The sequence below is a fragment of the Sander vitreus genome, chromosome 16 (genome assembly GCF_031162955.1).
Source record: "Sander vitreus isolate 19-12246 chromosome 16, sanVit1, whole genome shotgun sequence".
Lineage (NCBI taxonomy): Eukaryota > Metazoa > Chordata > Actinopteri > Perciformes > Percidae > Sander > Sander vitreus.
In genome coordinates this window covers 3,361,634-3,379,537 of record NC_135870.1, presented here as the reverse complement: position 1 = coordinate 3,379,537, position 17,904 = coordinate 3,361,634, and the positions used below count along the sequence as shown (strand labels likewise).

Here is a 17,904-nt window from a genome sequence, read left to right as displayed (position 1 = left end):
GATAGATTTCTGTGGAGCTATGAGCGAGGATGGAGGAGGGATCTCTGAGGAGCTATGAGCGAGGAAACACCGGAGCAGCCTTCCCGGAAGCTGTGCAGCTGAAAGCCGTCGCTAACTCCGCCCATACAGCTGACTAATTCACGCTTCTGAGGAAAGGACGTCTCATCCCTCTGAAAACACGATAGGCTCGTTGGATATGAGCTGCGCCTCACCTGTAAAGTGGACGGGAGCAGGCGGCAGCAGCCGGGGGCGGTGACAAAAAGCCGCGGTCAAGTCAGACAGTTTCCAGCAGCCTGCGGTCTGAACAGGAAGTCACAGAAACACTCACATCCTGTTAGTTCTGATTCATTAAAATGTTCTCAGACCATATATCAGCCTGAACACAGTCTCCCGTTGTTTTTATTCACACAGAGTAGCTGTCAAAATGCTCTACATGCAAGCTGTTTTAGTCTCTCTAACTACGAAATGTCACCATCAGCCACACATGTATTCTGTACAGAATAAGTCTTTAACTCAGACAAATATAAATAACAATGACACTTTATGCTGTATCATGTTGAGTCGATTCTGAACCAATCAGCTGTCAGATCAGCTGAGAGCCAGGCGTTTCCCAGTGGAAAGCAACTGTGGCGCCTGGCTCTAAAACCTGCGGTGACCTCGATCTCGTGAGGTTATCGTTGACCACGTGTCTGTGACGTCAGAGCAAGTCGGGGTCAAGTCAGACTAATATCTAACCAGCATGCATTGGGCAGCGATCGCCGGTGATCGATTCTGCGCAGGCCTGGCTTATCTCGAACAAGCCCATTCTCTCTCCAATGCTTCTTCGGTGGGAAGGACTAAGACGCGAGGAAGGGAAGTAGAGGAACCGGGGATGCAATTTAAGGAAAGTGAGATTCAGCCAATATTTCCCTCTGACATGTAGAGTACAAACTCAAAATGGAAATACTCAAGTAAAGAACGAGTACTTCCACGATGAGTTTTCACTTGCAAGACAGTTCCCCACCCACGGATGATCTACTGTAGCACCTACGTGGTATTATTGCACGTGTCCGCTGGTTAGAACAAAACATCACAGCTAAATAACGCACTTAACCAGAGCGACGGCATCTGATCTCGACCGCCTCTTCAGAACCGTGAGATCTGTTGCTCGTCACGCATTCACACTTTGTTCCCGCACCACCTGATTGTGTTTGCTCTACTGTGACGGACTGTCGTGGCTGTCGGGACTGTCCGTACTGTCGGGACTGTCGCGGCTGTCGGGGCTCTTGGTCAATGCCTCTGAGCCCGAGCCGTTGGATGTGACGTCCACATGAGGCTGGCTGTGAGGGCTGCAGGATGGCAGCTCCGACCTCCTTTGCTCCCCTGCTGCAGGGTGGATGGCGCTGAAAACCACCGTCCCCGCCCGACTGGCTCGGTATATGCTCACCTGAAAATACACATGGTTAAAGGTATAGTCAGAGATGGTAATCCAATACACTTTTTTGTCAAATTTAGCAAATCACCTCACCTAGCTCTCTATTTTCTATGTGCGCTAAATAAAAATCCGGCGTTAATACACAGCCTTGGCTGCGTAAATGGAAAACAGACAGAAAGGAGTGCACGGGTCACATAATTCCAGCCAATCAGCAACAGGTGGCGACAGTTGGTGGTAGAAGGGGAGGCAGCATGTGAATGTGCCGGCCAATAGTTATCTGTCCATGAATCTAGGGGCGGAGCTTCTGAAGGTGGGGGTTGTATTTGTTTGGCAGTTGAGTTCAACAATCTTTGTGCAGCATTGCTTACTGCACCTTTATGTTATAGATTCCTTTAGTAGACTCGGGGCTGAAGTTGCAACATCGTTGCATTTTTTCTTTGGTTCGGTTTGCGTTTAAACTGCACTTTGTCAAACGCCTAGTCTGGAACGACGACGGTTCATTTATCGGCTAGTTCTTTCGCCGCCGTAAGTTCCACTGGATGTCCCTCACTTTCCGCTTTCTTTGTGTTTACTTTAAACTCCGGTCGCATCGAGCAACATTACCCGGAATCGCGTTACACGCTGAAAATGTCAAGTTTTGAAGACAATTTGGATTTTGGATTGTGCAACAAGGAAGGCCTGCTTGGTTGCTTCTGTGAAAGATTGTAAAGATTTACAAAGAATAGTTTCACAGCATTTCCTCTCTAAACTCCAGACTGATTGGTGGGATTGCTGTGGACAAAATACACAAAGCGATACACTGGTAAGAACAAATGTAGTTTAACCACGTATCCAGCTAATTTAAATAGCTCACGTTACTGTATTCATTTAATATTGTATGTGGCGTTTTCTTTTGTGGGGTGCAAATGTTCCACCAAAACCAGTTCCTTCCTGAGACTATTTTGCAGAGCTGCCGTTGCTGCGTCCAGAGCTTAGCGCCACTCAAGATGATTGAAACCATACACAATGCTGGCTTCCCCCTCTCATCCTCCCTGGCTCCACCCTGTTGTCCATATATGCTGCACTGGCCTTTGTGCCCTCAAACAATTAACACCAAAGGCCAAGTGGCCTTGCGCCTAACATAGTCCATATCGACGACGTTCCACTTCTGGGATTGCTCCGGTGCCGCTGGAAATTCCGTCGGGTGTCTGTTACATTCCTCTTCCTTTGTGTTGGCGTTCTAACCTCTGGTGGATTTCTGAGGACTATGGTTAACTGCTCCTCAGATCTCTGCAGGGTAAATCCAGACAGCTAGCTAGACTATCTGTCCAATCTGAGTTTTCTGTTGCACATCTAAAACTACTTTAGAACGTACACATGTTCCACTAAAACAAGGTCCTTCCCGAGACTATTTTGCAGAGGCACCGTTGCTCCGTCCGGCTAAGACGATTGTGATTGGTTTAAAGAAATGCCAATAAACCAGAGCACGTTTTTCTCCCATCCTGGAATGCTGTGTGGACTAGCGAGACTACCCCTAACATGATGAAACTCCAGGCCTGCACTCACCTGTGTGTGCAGGTAGCGCGGCGTTTTGAGTTGCAGCTCCTCCTTGGCGTCGGTGGGAACACAGCAACAAAACACCTGCTGGAAACCTGCTCTGAACCTGCCGAGAGGAAGACAGATATTTCATAACAGGATGGATTAAACAGGCAGGATTACAGACACAAATACAGATTACCTACCACATGACAGAGAGAGAGAGAGAGAAACACACCAACAGCGTGACACGCTTTTTTCCAAGCGGACGTCCTACCTGCTGTTGAGGCAGTAGTAGATGATGGGGTTGTACATGGTGGAGCTCATGGCCAGCCACATGACGGCCAGGTACACCTGCTGGATGTAGCGCTGCTCGAATAAATCGGGGAAGAACTGGTGCAGTAAGAAGTAGATGTGATACGGCAGCCAGCAGCCGGCGAACGTACACACAACCACGATCATCATCTTCACCACCTGCCACAGAGACACACAGAGTGTACGGAGAGTTTAAGTTTATTTAAAAACCATTCAATTAAATGATAGTGTTTGATAGGACAAGACACAAGGTGTGTGTGTGTGTGTGTGTGTGTGTGTGTGTGTGTGTGTGTGTGTGTGTGTGTGTGTGTTAATATCACGATACAGCAATTCTGCCATAATCAATATATTGCTAGACAATCCTATAATGATACATCACTGTATTGGTCTAACTATGAATACAAAATGCCTGTGGAAAGGTTAAGTCCAAACTGTTAGAAAACAACTTTTTAAGTCTGTAAATTAAAATGACAGAACTATAGAGCACGGCTCCAGACTTTGAAAAAGAAACGACTTTGATAAAAGTGACAAAAAAAAAAAAGAAGCAAAAGAATACTTTGAAAAAAGCGAGGAAACAAACGTCAAAAGCGCTAAAAACTTCACGAGAAGCAACAAAGAAACAAGAAAGGAAACAAAAACTTCAGTAGAACACAAACGCTGAAAAGGCGACAAATGCGTAGAAAAAATGCCAAAAAACATCAAAAAAATGCAACAAACAGATCCAAAAGTGCCACCTCAAGGAGCCATGAAGTAGCGACGTGAGTGTGAGTGTGTGTGTGTGTGTGTGTCTCACCTTGCGTTTGGCGGTCAGCTGGTTTTTGTAGTGTTCAGAGGAGTCTCCAGGGATCTCACTCACCCAGAGGGTGACACCCATGATCGTGTACGCACATCCCATAATGCAAAGGGGCAGGAAGTAGATCAGCAGTGTCACACACACATAGTATCTGTGAAATGAGAGGATGAGGAGGAAAAAAAAATATGATTAATGTATTGTGATCTGCTGGAGCTGCTACCCCTGCGACCCGACCCTGGATAAGCGGATGAAGATGGATGGATGGATGGATGGATATTGTGATTTGCGCTGGAAGAACTGCTGTAATTCTTCAAACACATCCATCCAGTATTTACAGAACTGCTGGTGCACAGTGTGTTCCAGTTTTTACCTTTAAATCTTTACTGTTTCATAGCTTACGAAAATAAATATTCCACTAATATTGTCGTTTACATGCAGCTGTGTGAAACAGCTTTTTGATTCCTTCAACCACCTTCTTGAAAAGGCTGGCATAGCAATGTTTGTTTACAATTTCTAATCTCCAGCCCAAATAAAAATCCAGACCACTAAATTAAAGCTGCCTTATTTTGCAGAGAGGTTGAGAAGGTGTGTGTGTGTGTGTGTGTGTGTGTGTGTGTGTGTGTGTGTGTGTGTGTGTGTGTGTGTGTGACACGAGGCAGCCAGGGGACGATAATAACAATAATTCATTTTGAAAGCAATGTGAGATGACAACAGATCAAACCTTATTACCCCCGGAGATAGATATATATATATATATATATATATATATATATATATATATATATATATATATATATATATATATATGGTAAGAAGGGAATAATACTGGATATCAAATATTTGAGCTACCAGATATTTGAGATAAACAATAACTTTGTAACTGAAAGACACTCAAATGCTACTTCAAATGTTTCAAATCCATGACTAAATGAATTTATTATTATAGTCACATTTTTCATGGAATTATGCAGGACTAATATTTTTTGAATTAACATATAAAAAAAGAAATCTCACGTACCCCCTGCAGTACTCCTAAGTACCCCTAGGGGTACACGTACCCCCATTTCAGAAACACTGCTTTAAAGGGTAACTTCGGGGGGGTTTTCAACCTGCATCCTTTTTTCCTGTTTTTGTGTCTAAGTTACTGACGGTGTGTGTGTGTGTGTGTGTATTTCAGGCCTGTGTGCAGTGAACAAACAGAGTGTAAATTGTAATTTCCCCACTTTATAATTTATACTAAAAAGTATAAATTATAAAATTATAAATTATAAATGTTAAAAGTAAACCTATGCCATTGTACTCACATCTTCCTGAAGTCGACAGGGGTGTATTCCGGCCAGTCTATGTAGCAGACGGTGCGTCCCGGCAGCAGCGCGGTGGATGAGAAGTAGTACTGAGGGAAGGCTAGAAGCAGAGCCAGCATCCAGATCACAGCGATCACAACATAGGTCTCTGTGGAAGTCAGTCTCTGCTGCAGCGGGCGGATGATCGCCATGTATCTGACAGACACACAGAAGATGTAAACATGAGTAGAAATATCCTGTTAAAGTGCTCATATTATGCTTTTTCCCTTTCCTTTATTTTGCTATATATCTTTTTTGTGCACGTTATAGGTTTACAAAGTGAAAAAGCCCAAAGTCCCCCCCAAAGGGACTTACCATCTCCAACAGAAAACACTGTTCACAAACTGCTCCAAACAGCTCTATTGTAGTCCAGCCTTTACTTCAGAGACAAACGTGGTCACTTTGTAACACACGTTTTAATGCTCGCCTAGCTGCTAGCGTGGCACGCCCTCATACTCTGCTTCTGACTGGCTAGTAGTCCTTACCTAGGTACTGTCAGGGCACGCCCTCATACTCTGCTTCTGACTGGCTAGTAGTCCTTACCTAGCTACTGAGCATGTGCGACTCCCAACAAAGATGGAACAGAAGTGAGAGGTCTCACTCTGTAGCTAAAACAGAGAGCTCAACACACAGGGTGAAAAGAGGAGCTGCAGCAATGTGCAGTACAACAAATATATGGTGTTTTTGAAAATGTAACTATGTAAACCTATTCTGATATAACCTCTAAATACAATTATGAACCTGAAAATGAGCATAATATGAGCACTTTAAGTTACTTAATTTAACTCTTTTAACTCTGTAAATACATTGTGCTGGGTTTGTGTGTTTCATTAACTACAAATTGTGTATAATTTACATTATTACAAACCATTGTCCAAAGCTTTAATTTCCCTAAAACCTTCCAGACAGCCATTGGTTTTATTTTGTTTCAGATCAACTTTTTATTATTTTTATATTTTTGAACATACAGAACAGACAAACACAATTGAACAAGAACAAAAACCCTCTCCCACCCCCCACCCTCTGCGGTCTCGAGGAAAACAAAACAAACAAATAAACAAAAACAAAACAAAAATCACACCTTGCCTAGTCGCTCTCCTCTAGTTCTTGTGATGCTGAGCTCATTAGGACTGATACTTGTGCTGCTGCACCTTTCCACAGGTCTACAGTTGATGATTTGGCTTTGTTAATCCTTTCTGTAGAGAGCTCCAGCATAACTCTGTCTAGAAAATACGCCAACCACTGTTTCATACAAAGCGAGTGGGGGCGGGGGGAGCCAGCGCTGAACTATCATTTTCTTGGTTGCGGTTGAACCGGCTAGCCAAATTTTCTTCTGTCTCCCAAGCAGGTCTAATTCGTTTAATAGAGTCGTCATTAAGTAACAAAACAATCGGGTCAGTAGGAATTCGACATCCTATCACATCAGATATTATTGATGTTGTTTTATTCCAAAACTCATGCACCTGTTCACACTCCCAGACCATGTGCAGGAAAGTTCCAGTTTGTTCAGGTTGACAGAACGTGCAATAGGGAGTGGGAATGACTTTAGAGACGTATCTCTTCTGAGGAGTTCAATATGTCCTATGACATATGTTGAAGTGGATCTGCTGGTGATTTGGGTTCTTGGAACAGTGGGAATGTTGTCCCAAACTGTCTCCCAATTAATTGCATTCCCCTCAGGGCTCAGCTCTTGCTCCCATTACCCCGCTATTGAGAGTTCTCCTATGGATACTTGCATCAGTTTAGCACAGATCTTGGACGCTAATCCTCTCACAGGAAAATCAACAAACCATTTAATGACTGGGTGCGGCTCAAGACTGTTTCCCCATGGTACTCCATAACATTTTAGGGCTGATCTAAAGCGCAGATACAAGAAGGATGTCCTGGGGACCTCAAAACTAGCTCTTAGATCTTCAAAACTCAACATACCTTTCTCATTGAATAGCTGGTTTACAGTATAAATGCCTCTGTCACTCCACTGCTTACAAGCACAGGGTTTGTTACCAGACATCAAGGTCAAGGTCAAGGAGTCTTTATTATCCCCGAGGGTCAATTCGTTGTGCATCAATAGAATGCAGACACTATCAATAGAGGACACAAATAGATACAAAAGAGTTTTTGTGTCTGTTTGTCCTGCATTTAGGCAGACAGAATCTGCGGCCAGACGGCAACAACATGAAGTAGCTGTTCGGGGGGGGCTTATATCAGCCAGGACTGACTGGGCCTTCTTCAAGGTCTTTGTTTCATATAGCGATTTTAAGTCAGTCAGAGAGTTACAGTCATGTGAAAAAATGAGGACACCCATGCTAAAGTTGACTAAAAAGAGGAATACAAAAGTCATCTTTTAGAAAGTGATCTTAATGCCTTAATTAAAAAAATGAGGAAAAATCCAACCTTTAAGGACACCAATATTCTTTGTGAATGAATAATGTATCATACATAAATAAATGTTCTTCCTTAAAATACAGGGGGCATAAGTCAGTACACCCCTATGTTAAATTCCCATAGAGGCAGGCAGATTTTTATTTTTAAAGGCCAGTTATTTCATGGATCCAGGATACTATGATCCTGATAAAGTTCCCTTGGTCCCCACATCATCACATACCCTTCACCATACCCCCACATCATCACATACCCTTCACCATACCCCCACATCACATACCCTTCACCATACCCCCCACATCATCACATACCCTTCACCATACCCCCCACATCATCACATGCCCTTCACCATACCCCCCACATCATCACATGCCCTTCACCATACCCCCACATCATCACATACCCTTCACCATACCCCCACATCATCACATACCCTTCACCATACCCCCACATCACATACCCTTCACCATACCCCCCCCATCATCACATACCCTTCACCATACCCCCACATCATCACATACCCTTCACCATACCCCCACATCATCACATACCCTTCACCATACCCCCACATCATCACATGCCCTTCACCATACCCCCACATCATCACATACCCTTCACCATACCCCCCCATCATCACATACCCTTCACCATACCCCCACATCATCACATACCCTTCACCATACCCCCCCATCATCACATACCCTTCACCATACACCCCCATCATCACATACCCTTCACCATACCCCCACATCATCACATCCCCTTCACCATACCCCCACATCATCACATACCCTTCACCATACCCCCCCATCATCACATACCCTTCACCATACCCCCACATCATCACATACCCTTCACCATACCCCCCCATCATCACATACCCTTCACCATACCTAGAGATTGGCATGGGGTACTTTCCATAAAATCGTCTCTCAATGCAAATCAAACCAGCTATTAGGCTAACTGAAATACAACCATGCCAATCTCTAGGTATGGTGAAGGGTATGTGATGATGTGGGGGTATGGTGAAGGGTATGTGATGATGGGGGGGTATGGTGAAGGGCATGTGATGATGTGGGGGTATGGTGAAGGGTATGTGATGATGTGGGGGTATGGTGAAGGGCATGTGATGATGTGGGGACCAAGGGAACTTTATCAGGATCATAGTATCCTGGATCCATGAAATAACTGGCCTTTCAAAATAAAAGTCTGCCTGCCTCTATGGGAATTTAACATAGGGGTGTACTTACTTATGCCCCCTGTATTTTAAGGAAGAACATTTATTTATTTACGATACATTATTCATTCACAAACAAAATTGGTGTCCTTAAAGGTTGGATTTTTCCTAATTTTTTTAATTAAGGCATTAAGATCAATTTCCAAAAGATAATTTTTTTATTCCTCTTTTTAGACAACTTTAGCATGGGTGTCCTCATTTTTTCACGACTGTATGTATTGCAGCCTGTTTTTGTTTTTACGAGTGAGGGACCCAAACCAGCTCACAAAGGCAAAAGAAAGAATAGTTTCAATAAAACAACAATAAAACATAAAAGAGAACATCGGATAAGATGCTATTCACTCTCACGCGTTGAGACCTGTCAGTTAAAAAGTTCATCAGCCAACAGATAAGACTAGGATCAATATTAAAAGTATTCTTTAAGATCCCTGCCAAAATATGTGGTTGAATGCAATTAAAGGCTGAAGAAAAATCAATAAAAAGCAGCCGCACAAAGCTCTTTGCACCCTCAAGTTGGGTATAGATCAAGTTAAAAAGAGTACATGCTGCATCTTCCACTCCCCGTTTTGTATAATAATAATAATTGAGTCTTTCCAAAGGTTAGGAACGGTGTGGAGATGTAAGGACATTTTGAAAATAAAACAAAAAATGTCTGCCAGCTGTTCAGCACAGTTCTTTAATATACGGCCTCCAATGCCGTCAGGGCCAGGACTTTTCCTTTCCTTAAAACCTCTGAAGAGTGTCAGGACCTTATTTATGTCAACCTGGACATTGCTCTGCCCAGGGGCAACGTTATTAAAGACTGACAACTCCTCACTAAAGTCATAAGTATTAAAACGATTATAGAAAGTGTTCAGTTCATTTGAGAGGGCACGGTCTGACATGCCATTGAGGGAAATCGGACACTTCTTAGACTGCATCCCCATCATGGCTTTCACACCCTCCCATGCAGGATGCGAGTTGCCTGTGCTCAGCATGTTCTCAACTTTGTCTTTATAGTTAAGTTTTGCAAGCTTAAGTTCCTTTTTAGCTTGTTTTTTAAATACTCTATATTGAGTCATGTTACCTTGGTTGAAACTAATATTTCGTCGATTAATTATACTTTTAACAGATTTGGAGACCCAAGGTTTATTATTTGGATATATGGAAATGAGTTTTCTAGGAATGACTAACTCCTCACAGAAGGTGATGTATGCGGAGACAGTCTCTGTAAGCTCATCAATATCCTTACATTCATTTTTAAATAGATCCCAATCAGTACAGCAGTAGCATTCCTGTAGACACTGGATTGAGTCCTCTGACCAAACCGGAACCAACTTTCGTTCCGGCTTGTTTGTCTTCAGTACCGGTTTGTAGGACGGAACCAAATAAACAGAGTTGTGATCGGACATGCCAAGTGGATCTCTGCTGTAGGATTTATAAGCACCTTTGACGGATCCATAACAGAGGTCCAGCCTTTTGGTCCGTCGTGTTGCACAGGTGACATGTTGATAAAAATTACACAGGGACCTCCCTGGCTTACAGTTATTAAAATCGCCCATGATGAAGTTTGGTGCTTCAGGTGGAAGCCGCTGCACACACTTCACCATAGCCCGAGTCGCTAGGTCGGCATTAGCCTTCGGGTGAACATAAACAAGTGTTACAAATATCTGTGGGAATTCCCTGGGCAGATAGAAGGGGCGTAGAGATACAGGCAAAAGTTCTATATCAGGAGTACACCGTTTTTCTCTGACAATCACCGTATTGCACCATTTCTTGTTTGTATAAAGACATAAGCCTCCACCAAGTGATTTTCCCGTCACTGTGGAGTCTCTGTCAAGACAGACAGGTTCCCCAAAACAGTCCAACTCAAAATCAGAGAGTGGATCCTGGTCTTTGAGCCACGTCTCTGTCAAGGCGAGGAGACAGGCGGATCTGTATTCTGAAAGAAACTTTACTGTTGCCTGAAGCTCGTCCACTTTATTTCGAAGGGACTGGACATTGGCGAGGATAATTGAAGGTAGAGGTATCCGACAATGGCCTTGTCGCTTCAAAAAGACATTAAGTGTGTATTGTGCCAAATTGGGGTGTTCATATGCCACTTGTTGGTGTAGCATAGTTGCTCGTCCACCTGTTTAAAGTTGGTCAATGACAGCCGTTGGTTTTATGAAAATCAATCAGCAGAGACGTCAAACCTGCTTTAAACAGGTAATGGACATTTTGATCATGTTTCAATATCTTTTTGAATACTCCCGGTTGTTGTATTCAAAGACAGCCGATTGATTTTTGTATGTCATAATTTATATAATTATCCTTTCAACAATGTTCATGTCTGCTAACTGTTTGTTTTTTCTTGCTTTTTGGTCGCAGACTCCTAAATATTAGATCTCAATGCTTTGCTTAATTTCACCGGCAAAGGCGGTCACTATGGTTACTGCTCGCAAACACATCGGCATCATGTGAAGATTACCTACAGTAAGTTTTACAACATTTACATCAAAAATATGTTTACTGTGTGGAATTACTCAACTAATGCTGTTGTGTTTCCACTGCGAGGTACCGCTCTGCTCCAGGGGCGATTCCACCCTCTGCTAAATCAGGAATTTCATTAGCCAATAATCTCTGAGCTAGCTACTGAACAACAACGTCAGCTAACATTTTTTGACACTATTAATAGGGGGGCTATTTTTTTTATGTGTTTTTAGGACGTTTTTTAAACTACAGTTACAGTGGGGCGGCTTGGTTGGAAAGTTAGACGTAGTCATGTTTTCAAATCTCCGGTAAGCTTTCAGCACTGATTTAATGTAGGACCCAATATATAGTTTTTTTTTTTAAAAGACACTTGCCACCTTATAAACATCTTTTCTGGGGGAAACCCTGGACACTCACTGAAATATTTTCACCTGCAACTCGTCAATAGTGCAACATAGTGTACGTAATGTACGGAGTAGTTTTGCGGGCTGGCGTTATTTTAAATCTGGGTAATAGAGTGGTTACAAAAATTGCTGTTGTGCTATATAACATGGCGGGTTTGTGCAGGATGTCCCGTGCAGGCCCCCAGGAAGTGCCCCATGCTTTGAAGCAAATTAAACATAGCGGCCAAAACAGTGGAATTACAACTCCCGTGTACATCATGCGATGCCCTCTGGTCCAAAAAGACATTTTATTTAGCGCCACAACCCCCACAAAGTTTGATCCATTCGGTCCGATAACATTTGGCACCATTAAATCATTCAATCATTCGTTCAAGTTAGTTGAGCGATAAAGAGGAAGTAGCTGGCTCGGGAAGCAGCACCGATACTTTTTTTCAATTTTTGGCTCCATGATGGCTTCGTGCTCCACTGAAAAACTCTCAGAGGAATAAACAGGGCTCCGCCTCGAACGCTGTATCCAGACTCTTGTTTTTATTTTTTTCCTTGTTCATAACGTCGCAGAAAGCAATGCAAGTGAGAAACTGTGAGGAAACTTTTATATTAAATAACGTTGCCTCTATATTGCAGCAGTGTAAGGGATCCTCTATACTTTGCCTCAAGGTATGCTCTCTCATTTTGATTCCAGTCCTGGAGTGGAGAGTCAAAGATTTCTGGGCTGCGTGGGATTTAAGATGTTTAGGATGGCTCTTATATACACATTTATCTAAAGACGAACAGTGCCATAACACACACACACACACACACACACACACACACACACACACACACACACACACACCTGTCCAGAGCGATGGCCGTCATGGAGTAAATGCTGGCGAATATGGCTGCGATGGGGAAGAAGTTGTGGAAGCGGCAGTAAACCAAACCAAAGTACCAGTCGTTGTGAACGCCGTAGGTAAAGTTGATCACCGTGTTGAACGCTGACATGGCCGCCTCGGCGAATGCCAGGTTCACCTGCAGGAGAGCAGAGAGTTTAACGAGGCATGATTTTCTCACTTACAAAGACATTAAAGTGCTCATATTTACATACTCACTTTCCTTTGATAATTAGGATCAGTTTGTCATTAACATCTACTTCTACCACGAAACAAAACCTACGCCTTTGACTACAGTCTATCAATCACGGTAAATGTACACATAAATAGTAATGGGTCCACATGCAAGTGTGACAGAGTCCATGCAGCATTGAGTAGTTATACTTAACTGACCCTGCATTTATTTGGTGTACCAATAAATAGAAAATGTATTTAAATGATAGATTGGTTCAGTTATTATCCTCTCTGGGTTGAGAGTGAGGGACGCAGCAAAATGCATTATACAAAGAATCAGGTAAACATCAATAGCACATACACATCAAGTGTCATTTTTAAAAACACACAAAATAATACAAACAATAAAATAACATATTCATTCCATAAAAATAAATAGAAAGAAGTGCATGTAGACATATCAATTCACAATTAGTCAGAGGTTTCTGAGCTCCACAGTTTCCACAAGTTTAATAGGCTACTTGTTTGTTTACCAATCTAAGTGATTTTAGTTCTATGGGAAAAGGTACAAAGTTAGGAAATTAATTAGAAAATGTCTGCTTGTGAATATAAAATTTGGCATATAGAATGATGAAACGAATTAGATCAGTGTTTCTCAAATGGGGGTACGTGTACCCCTAGGGGTACTTTGGAGTACTGCAGGGGGTACGTGAGATTCTTTTTATATGTTAATTAAAAAAAATATCAGTCCTGCATAATTCCATGAAAAATAATAATAATACATTAAATTAGTCATGGATTTTAAACATTTGAAGTAGCATTTGAGTGTCTTTCAGTTACAAAGTTGTTGTTTAGTGAATCACAATACAGTACAGTGCTGGTACTGTGCTGTAATGTACCAGTACCAGTAGTAATCTACCAAAAAATGCTTTGGGGTGTGTGTGTGGGGGGGTCCTTGGCTCAGAGAATATTTCCCAGGGGGTACATTATTGAAAAAAGATTGAGAATTAGATAACTCACCATTTCCTGAATTTATTAAATTTTTTATTTTATTGGTTTATTTGATAGGGACCATGCATATTTATGAACATTGTTGTATAAAAAAACACCATGTAAATATGCCAGAATTAGTAAAAAATAACTTCTTTTCATCTGCAGTCCCTAGGCAGAGGACATAGGACTAACATAGAGACAGCCAGCAGTCATACAGCACTCATTCACTATAAATTAAAAAGTACACATAATGGTGACATATATACATTGACAAAACAAAAATACATGATGACAAAGACAGTATTCATCCACCTCTATACTGCATTCAATGTAACAGTGAAAGTGTATGGGTGATGAAAGGATCATAGAAACAGATGATACCTTTGTAGACGAAGTTAGTGGGTTCACAAAAAAAAAAGTAAGACTCCAAATCTGTCCTAAACTCTTTGGTTATTTCTTCTTTTAACAGTTAATGCTCACCAGAAAGTAGTTGGTGACGGTCCTCATGCGTTTGTGCGCCAGAATGATCCAGATGACCACCGTGTTACCGAGCACCGACACCGCGACGATGCTGCAGTAAGCCACAGCCCAGAGAGTGATCTGCCACGCCGGCTGGACGAACTGGTTGAAGCCGTCGCTGCCGTCGCTGCCGCTGCCGTTAACGGAGACGTTTGTCCCGGTGGTGACGTTAAAATCCGTTGCGTTGTAGAGAGAGTCCATGTTTCTGTTTCTGTCGGCGTGTTTGGCTGAGTTGGATGTTAAAAATAGATTAGTGTCCTCTCTTACCGGAATTGATTCCTCTTTAGGAGGAAAAGGAGCAACGCTTGGGGTGAAAATCTAGAAAAGGGGGGGGGAAGCGCACAACTCTCACGTTGGAGCGGTCTTTAGGTACCGTGAAGCGGCGCGCTCCGGAGGACATCACCGTGCCAAAACGCACGACGCAGCTCGTCAGTGAACCGTTGACATTCATATGGCTGTTTAACCAGGGACGTGCACGGACAATTTGTTGGACATGGGCTCAAGGGGGGAAAAGGGCACCTTTCTCTAGAGCAGAGATCTCCAACAGGGGGTCCGGGACCCCTAGGGGGTCCTCAGAGTAGCTGCAATTTCAATTCAATTTCAATTTTATTTATAGTATCAAATCATAACAATAGTTATCTCAGGACACTTTACAGATGGAGTAGGTCTCTAGACCACACTATAATTTACAAAGACCCAACAATTCCAGTTATTCCCTGGAATGGGGGCCGCCAAATTATTGTTGAAAAAATATCTCGGAAAATATATATTACCATGAATCCAACATATTATTAGGAAAGATTTTTGTTTTATGTACACAACATTGATGATGGGGTTACTGGCCTACAGCAAAGGTAGCCATCCACAGATAGATAGTTTAGCTCCCCCCACCCCCCTCTCTCTTCCCCATCACACACAGTGATTACTCATGTCTGTGGCTGATGTATCAGCTATTGGAAATCACTCCGAATGACCCTGAAATGAGACATCTGTATCTGGAATGAACGCTCTCAGCAGCGGGATTAGTCCCGGATCGCTCTGCGTCAATCTGATGATGTTGGCTCAGGCCAATATTAATGTGATGACTTTCTTTGTTTCTATTTATAGCCTATAACAGTAGCCTACATAATGGCAAGAATAAATGATGAATGAGACATTATAAGAGGGTAAATTATATGAATTATATCCAATACAAAATATTGTATTGGATATAATGGATGTTGGATGTTGTAAATCTGCTCTACCTGCACACATACTTTCAGAAAAGACTTTTCAGTTCATTCATTCAGTAACAATTGAATGTGGTTTAATCCTCCTGTTGTCCTCGGGTCAAATTTGACCCATTTTCATACCTATACCTATACCATGTCCTATACTGTACATCAAAAATTTGGGTTTCTTTCACCAAATTGTCAAAAAACATAACATGGATGGTTCCATATATCGTTCTTTAGTGTAAAATAAATTATCAGTTCAATACTTTCAATTAATTTGGGTATTTTATTAGATTTTATAGCATTTGAAAACAAAAAAAGTGACAAAAATGCTTCAAAAACATGGGAAAGAAACTTCAAAAAAAATCGACAGAGACATCAGAAAAAGTGACAAAAAAGTCAGAAAAAGCTTTAAAAAAAAAAACTTGATAAAAAAACAACAACTGTAAAAAAATAAAAAAAAAAAAAACAAAGACACCAGAAAAAGTGACATAAAAGTTGGGGAAAAAAAGCTTCAAAAAAGCTTCAAAAAAGCCACAAAAGTGTCGAAAAAGAGAAAAAAAGGTTTTCATTTTGATCCAGAATGACAAAAAGCTGCTTCGTCGACGGGAAGACAACACGAGGGTTAAGTGTCCTACATCGCCAATAAAGGTGTCCCAGTATCGCGCCTGAAAGAATGTGGTGTTGGCTCAGTGTGTGTTTGGGGAAAAGTCCTTCATCCCGTGTTAAATGTACTAGAGCTCTTACACCATTTAGAGTAGTTTGGAAGGCTAAGGCATTTGGATCATAATTAGAAATGATGAAGAAGGTAAAGTCAAAATCAGAAAGTGTCCCACTTTACCACTATTCACCCTAGGCCAGAGATCTTCAACAGGCGGTCTGGGACCCCTGGGAGGGCTTTAGAGTTACTGTGGGGGGCCTCCAATATTATTAGCAAATATAAATCCCCACTGATGACAGGCTTATTGGCCTATTCAATATGTATTGTAGTCACTAAGGTAGCCATCCACAGATAGAGTTCATCCTAAAGATTCACTGTGCCACATGTATGTGTAACATTAAAAGATGATTTATAAAATCATGCCAACAATTATTATTTTAACCCTCCTGGTGTCTTCTGGTCAAGTTTCTACATCAGAAATTTAGGTTTCCTTTAACCAAATTGTAAAAAAAAAATAACGTCAAAATAACTAAATATATCCTTTTATAACCGATTCACGATGCATTGGTACATCCCTCGAACACATAGGCCTACATGAAAGTTGTACACAAATTTCCCACCATCATCCTGTCAGTTTGGAAATTGGCTCATGGTCTCGATCGTGTTTATTGATTTCAGGCTTCAACATTTGATGCATTTCAGGCAATTGACGTCCATTTAAACATCCCAATCCAAACGGTGACACTCTGCTCGTCTGGCTGTAAATCACGGGCTCAATGACTCTTAAGGTCACTAGATTGCGGCCTGTCTGGCTAAATTACACGTCAGCTCACCAAAGTAATGGAAATCTGATACGTGGCTCTGCACATGAATGGTATTCAGTCAGTGGCTGAATTGGCCCAAAAAAGGGGCCAGAACCCTAAGGGCTCCTGCACACTGGCTGCGTGGCGTGTCCATTTTTTATTTCGGCTCCCATGGTAACAGGTTAGAGCTTGCACACTGCCTGCGTGACATGCACGTCTCAGGCGCATGAATGCTAGAAATAGAACCGACGCCTACTTTTCATGCGACACGCAAGCGTGTTGGAAGCGTTTCCAGGCAACATAGAATACGAAAAGATGTTTATGTGTCATTTTGACACGAATACATTTAATAAATGACATTTTGATGTTTGAAAGTCTCGAGGTTTTGACATAAATGTAGATATAAATGTAATTTAATTTCAATTGGATTCTGATAAAACAATAACATGGACTCTATTATCTCAGGAAAGGGAATTGAAATATATATAATAAAACAAATGTACGAACACAAAAATATTGACAAAATAAAGTTGAAGAACACGCTATTATTTCATTTTATCAATGGGAAACATACATGTGTACAGACGAGGCTAGCAGCAGCAGCAGCGCCGCGTCAGACATGTTTCTGGTGTGTAAAGACATAGAAAACGCCACGCAGCCGCCACGCAACAGAAACGCAACAGAAACACCACGCTCACGCCACGCTCACGCCACGCAGCCAGTGTGCAGGAGGCCTAATTCAGCAGGCTGTTCTCATGAAGCATTCATACATATAGCTAGGAAAGGTAGAGCACTGTAACTGGTATTTGTTCAG

The 17,904-nt window shown here is 42.1% G+C and overlaps 1 protein-coding gene across 1 annotated transcript; it reads right to left on the bottom strand.

The window, feature by feature from the left end:
* Nucleotides 1-1,195: 1,195 nt before the first annotated feature.
* Nucleotides 1,196-14,613, bottom strand: tacr1b (tachykinin receptor 1b). Its single transcript, XM_078271894.1, has 7 exons — nt 14,374-14,613; nt 12,690-12,865; nt 5,342-5,536; nt 4,038-4,188; nt 3,207-3,403; nt 2,960-3,056; nt 1,196-1,426 (listed from the first exon to the last, which is right to left on the bottom strand). Exons 1-7 carry the CDS (start codon nt 14,611-14,613, stop codon nt 1,196-1,198), a joined length of 1,287 nt encoding a protein of 428 aa, XP_078128020.1.
* Nucleotides 14,614-17,904: the final 3,291 nt, after the last annotated feature.

Coding starts and splice junctions, on each gene's coding strand:
- tacr1b (XM_078271894.1), bottom strand. CDS start 14,613: ATGGACTCTCTCTACAACGCAACGGATTTTAACGTCACCACCGGGACA. Junction 3,404..4,037: donor AGCTGACCGCCAAACGCAAG/GTGAGACACACA, acceptor TCTCTGTGGCAG/GTGGTGAAGATGATGATCGT. Junction 1,427..2,959: donor CGCGCTACCTGCACACACAG/GTGAGTGCAGGC, acceptor GTGTATTTTCAG/GTGAGCATATACCGAGCCAG.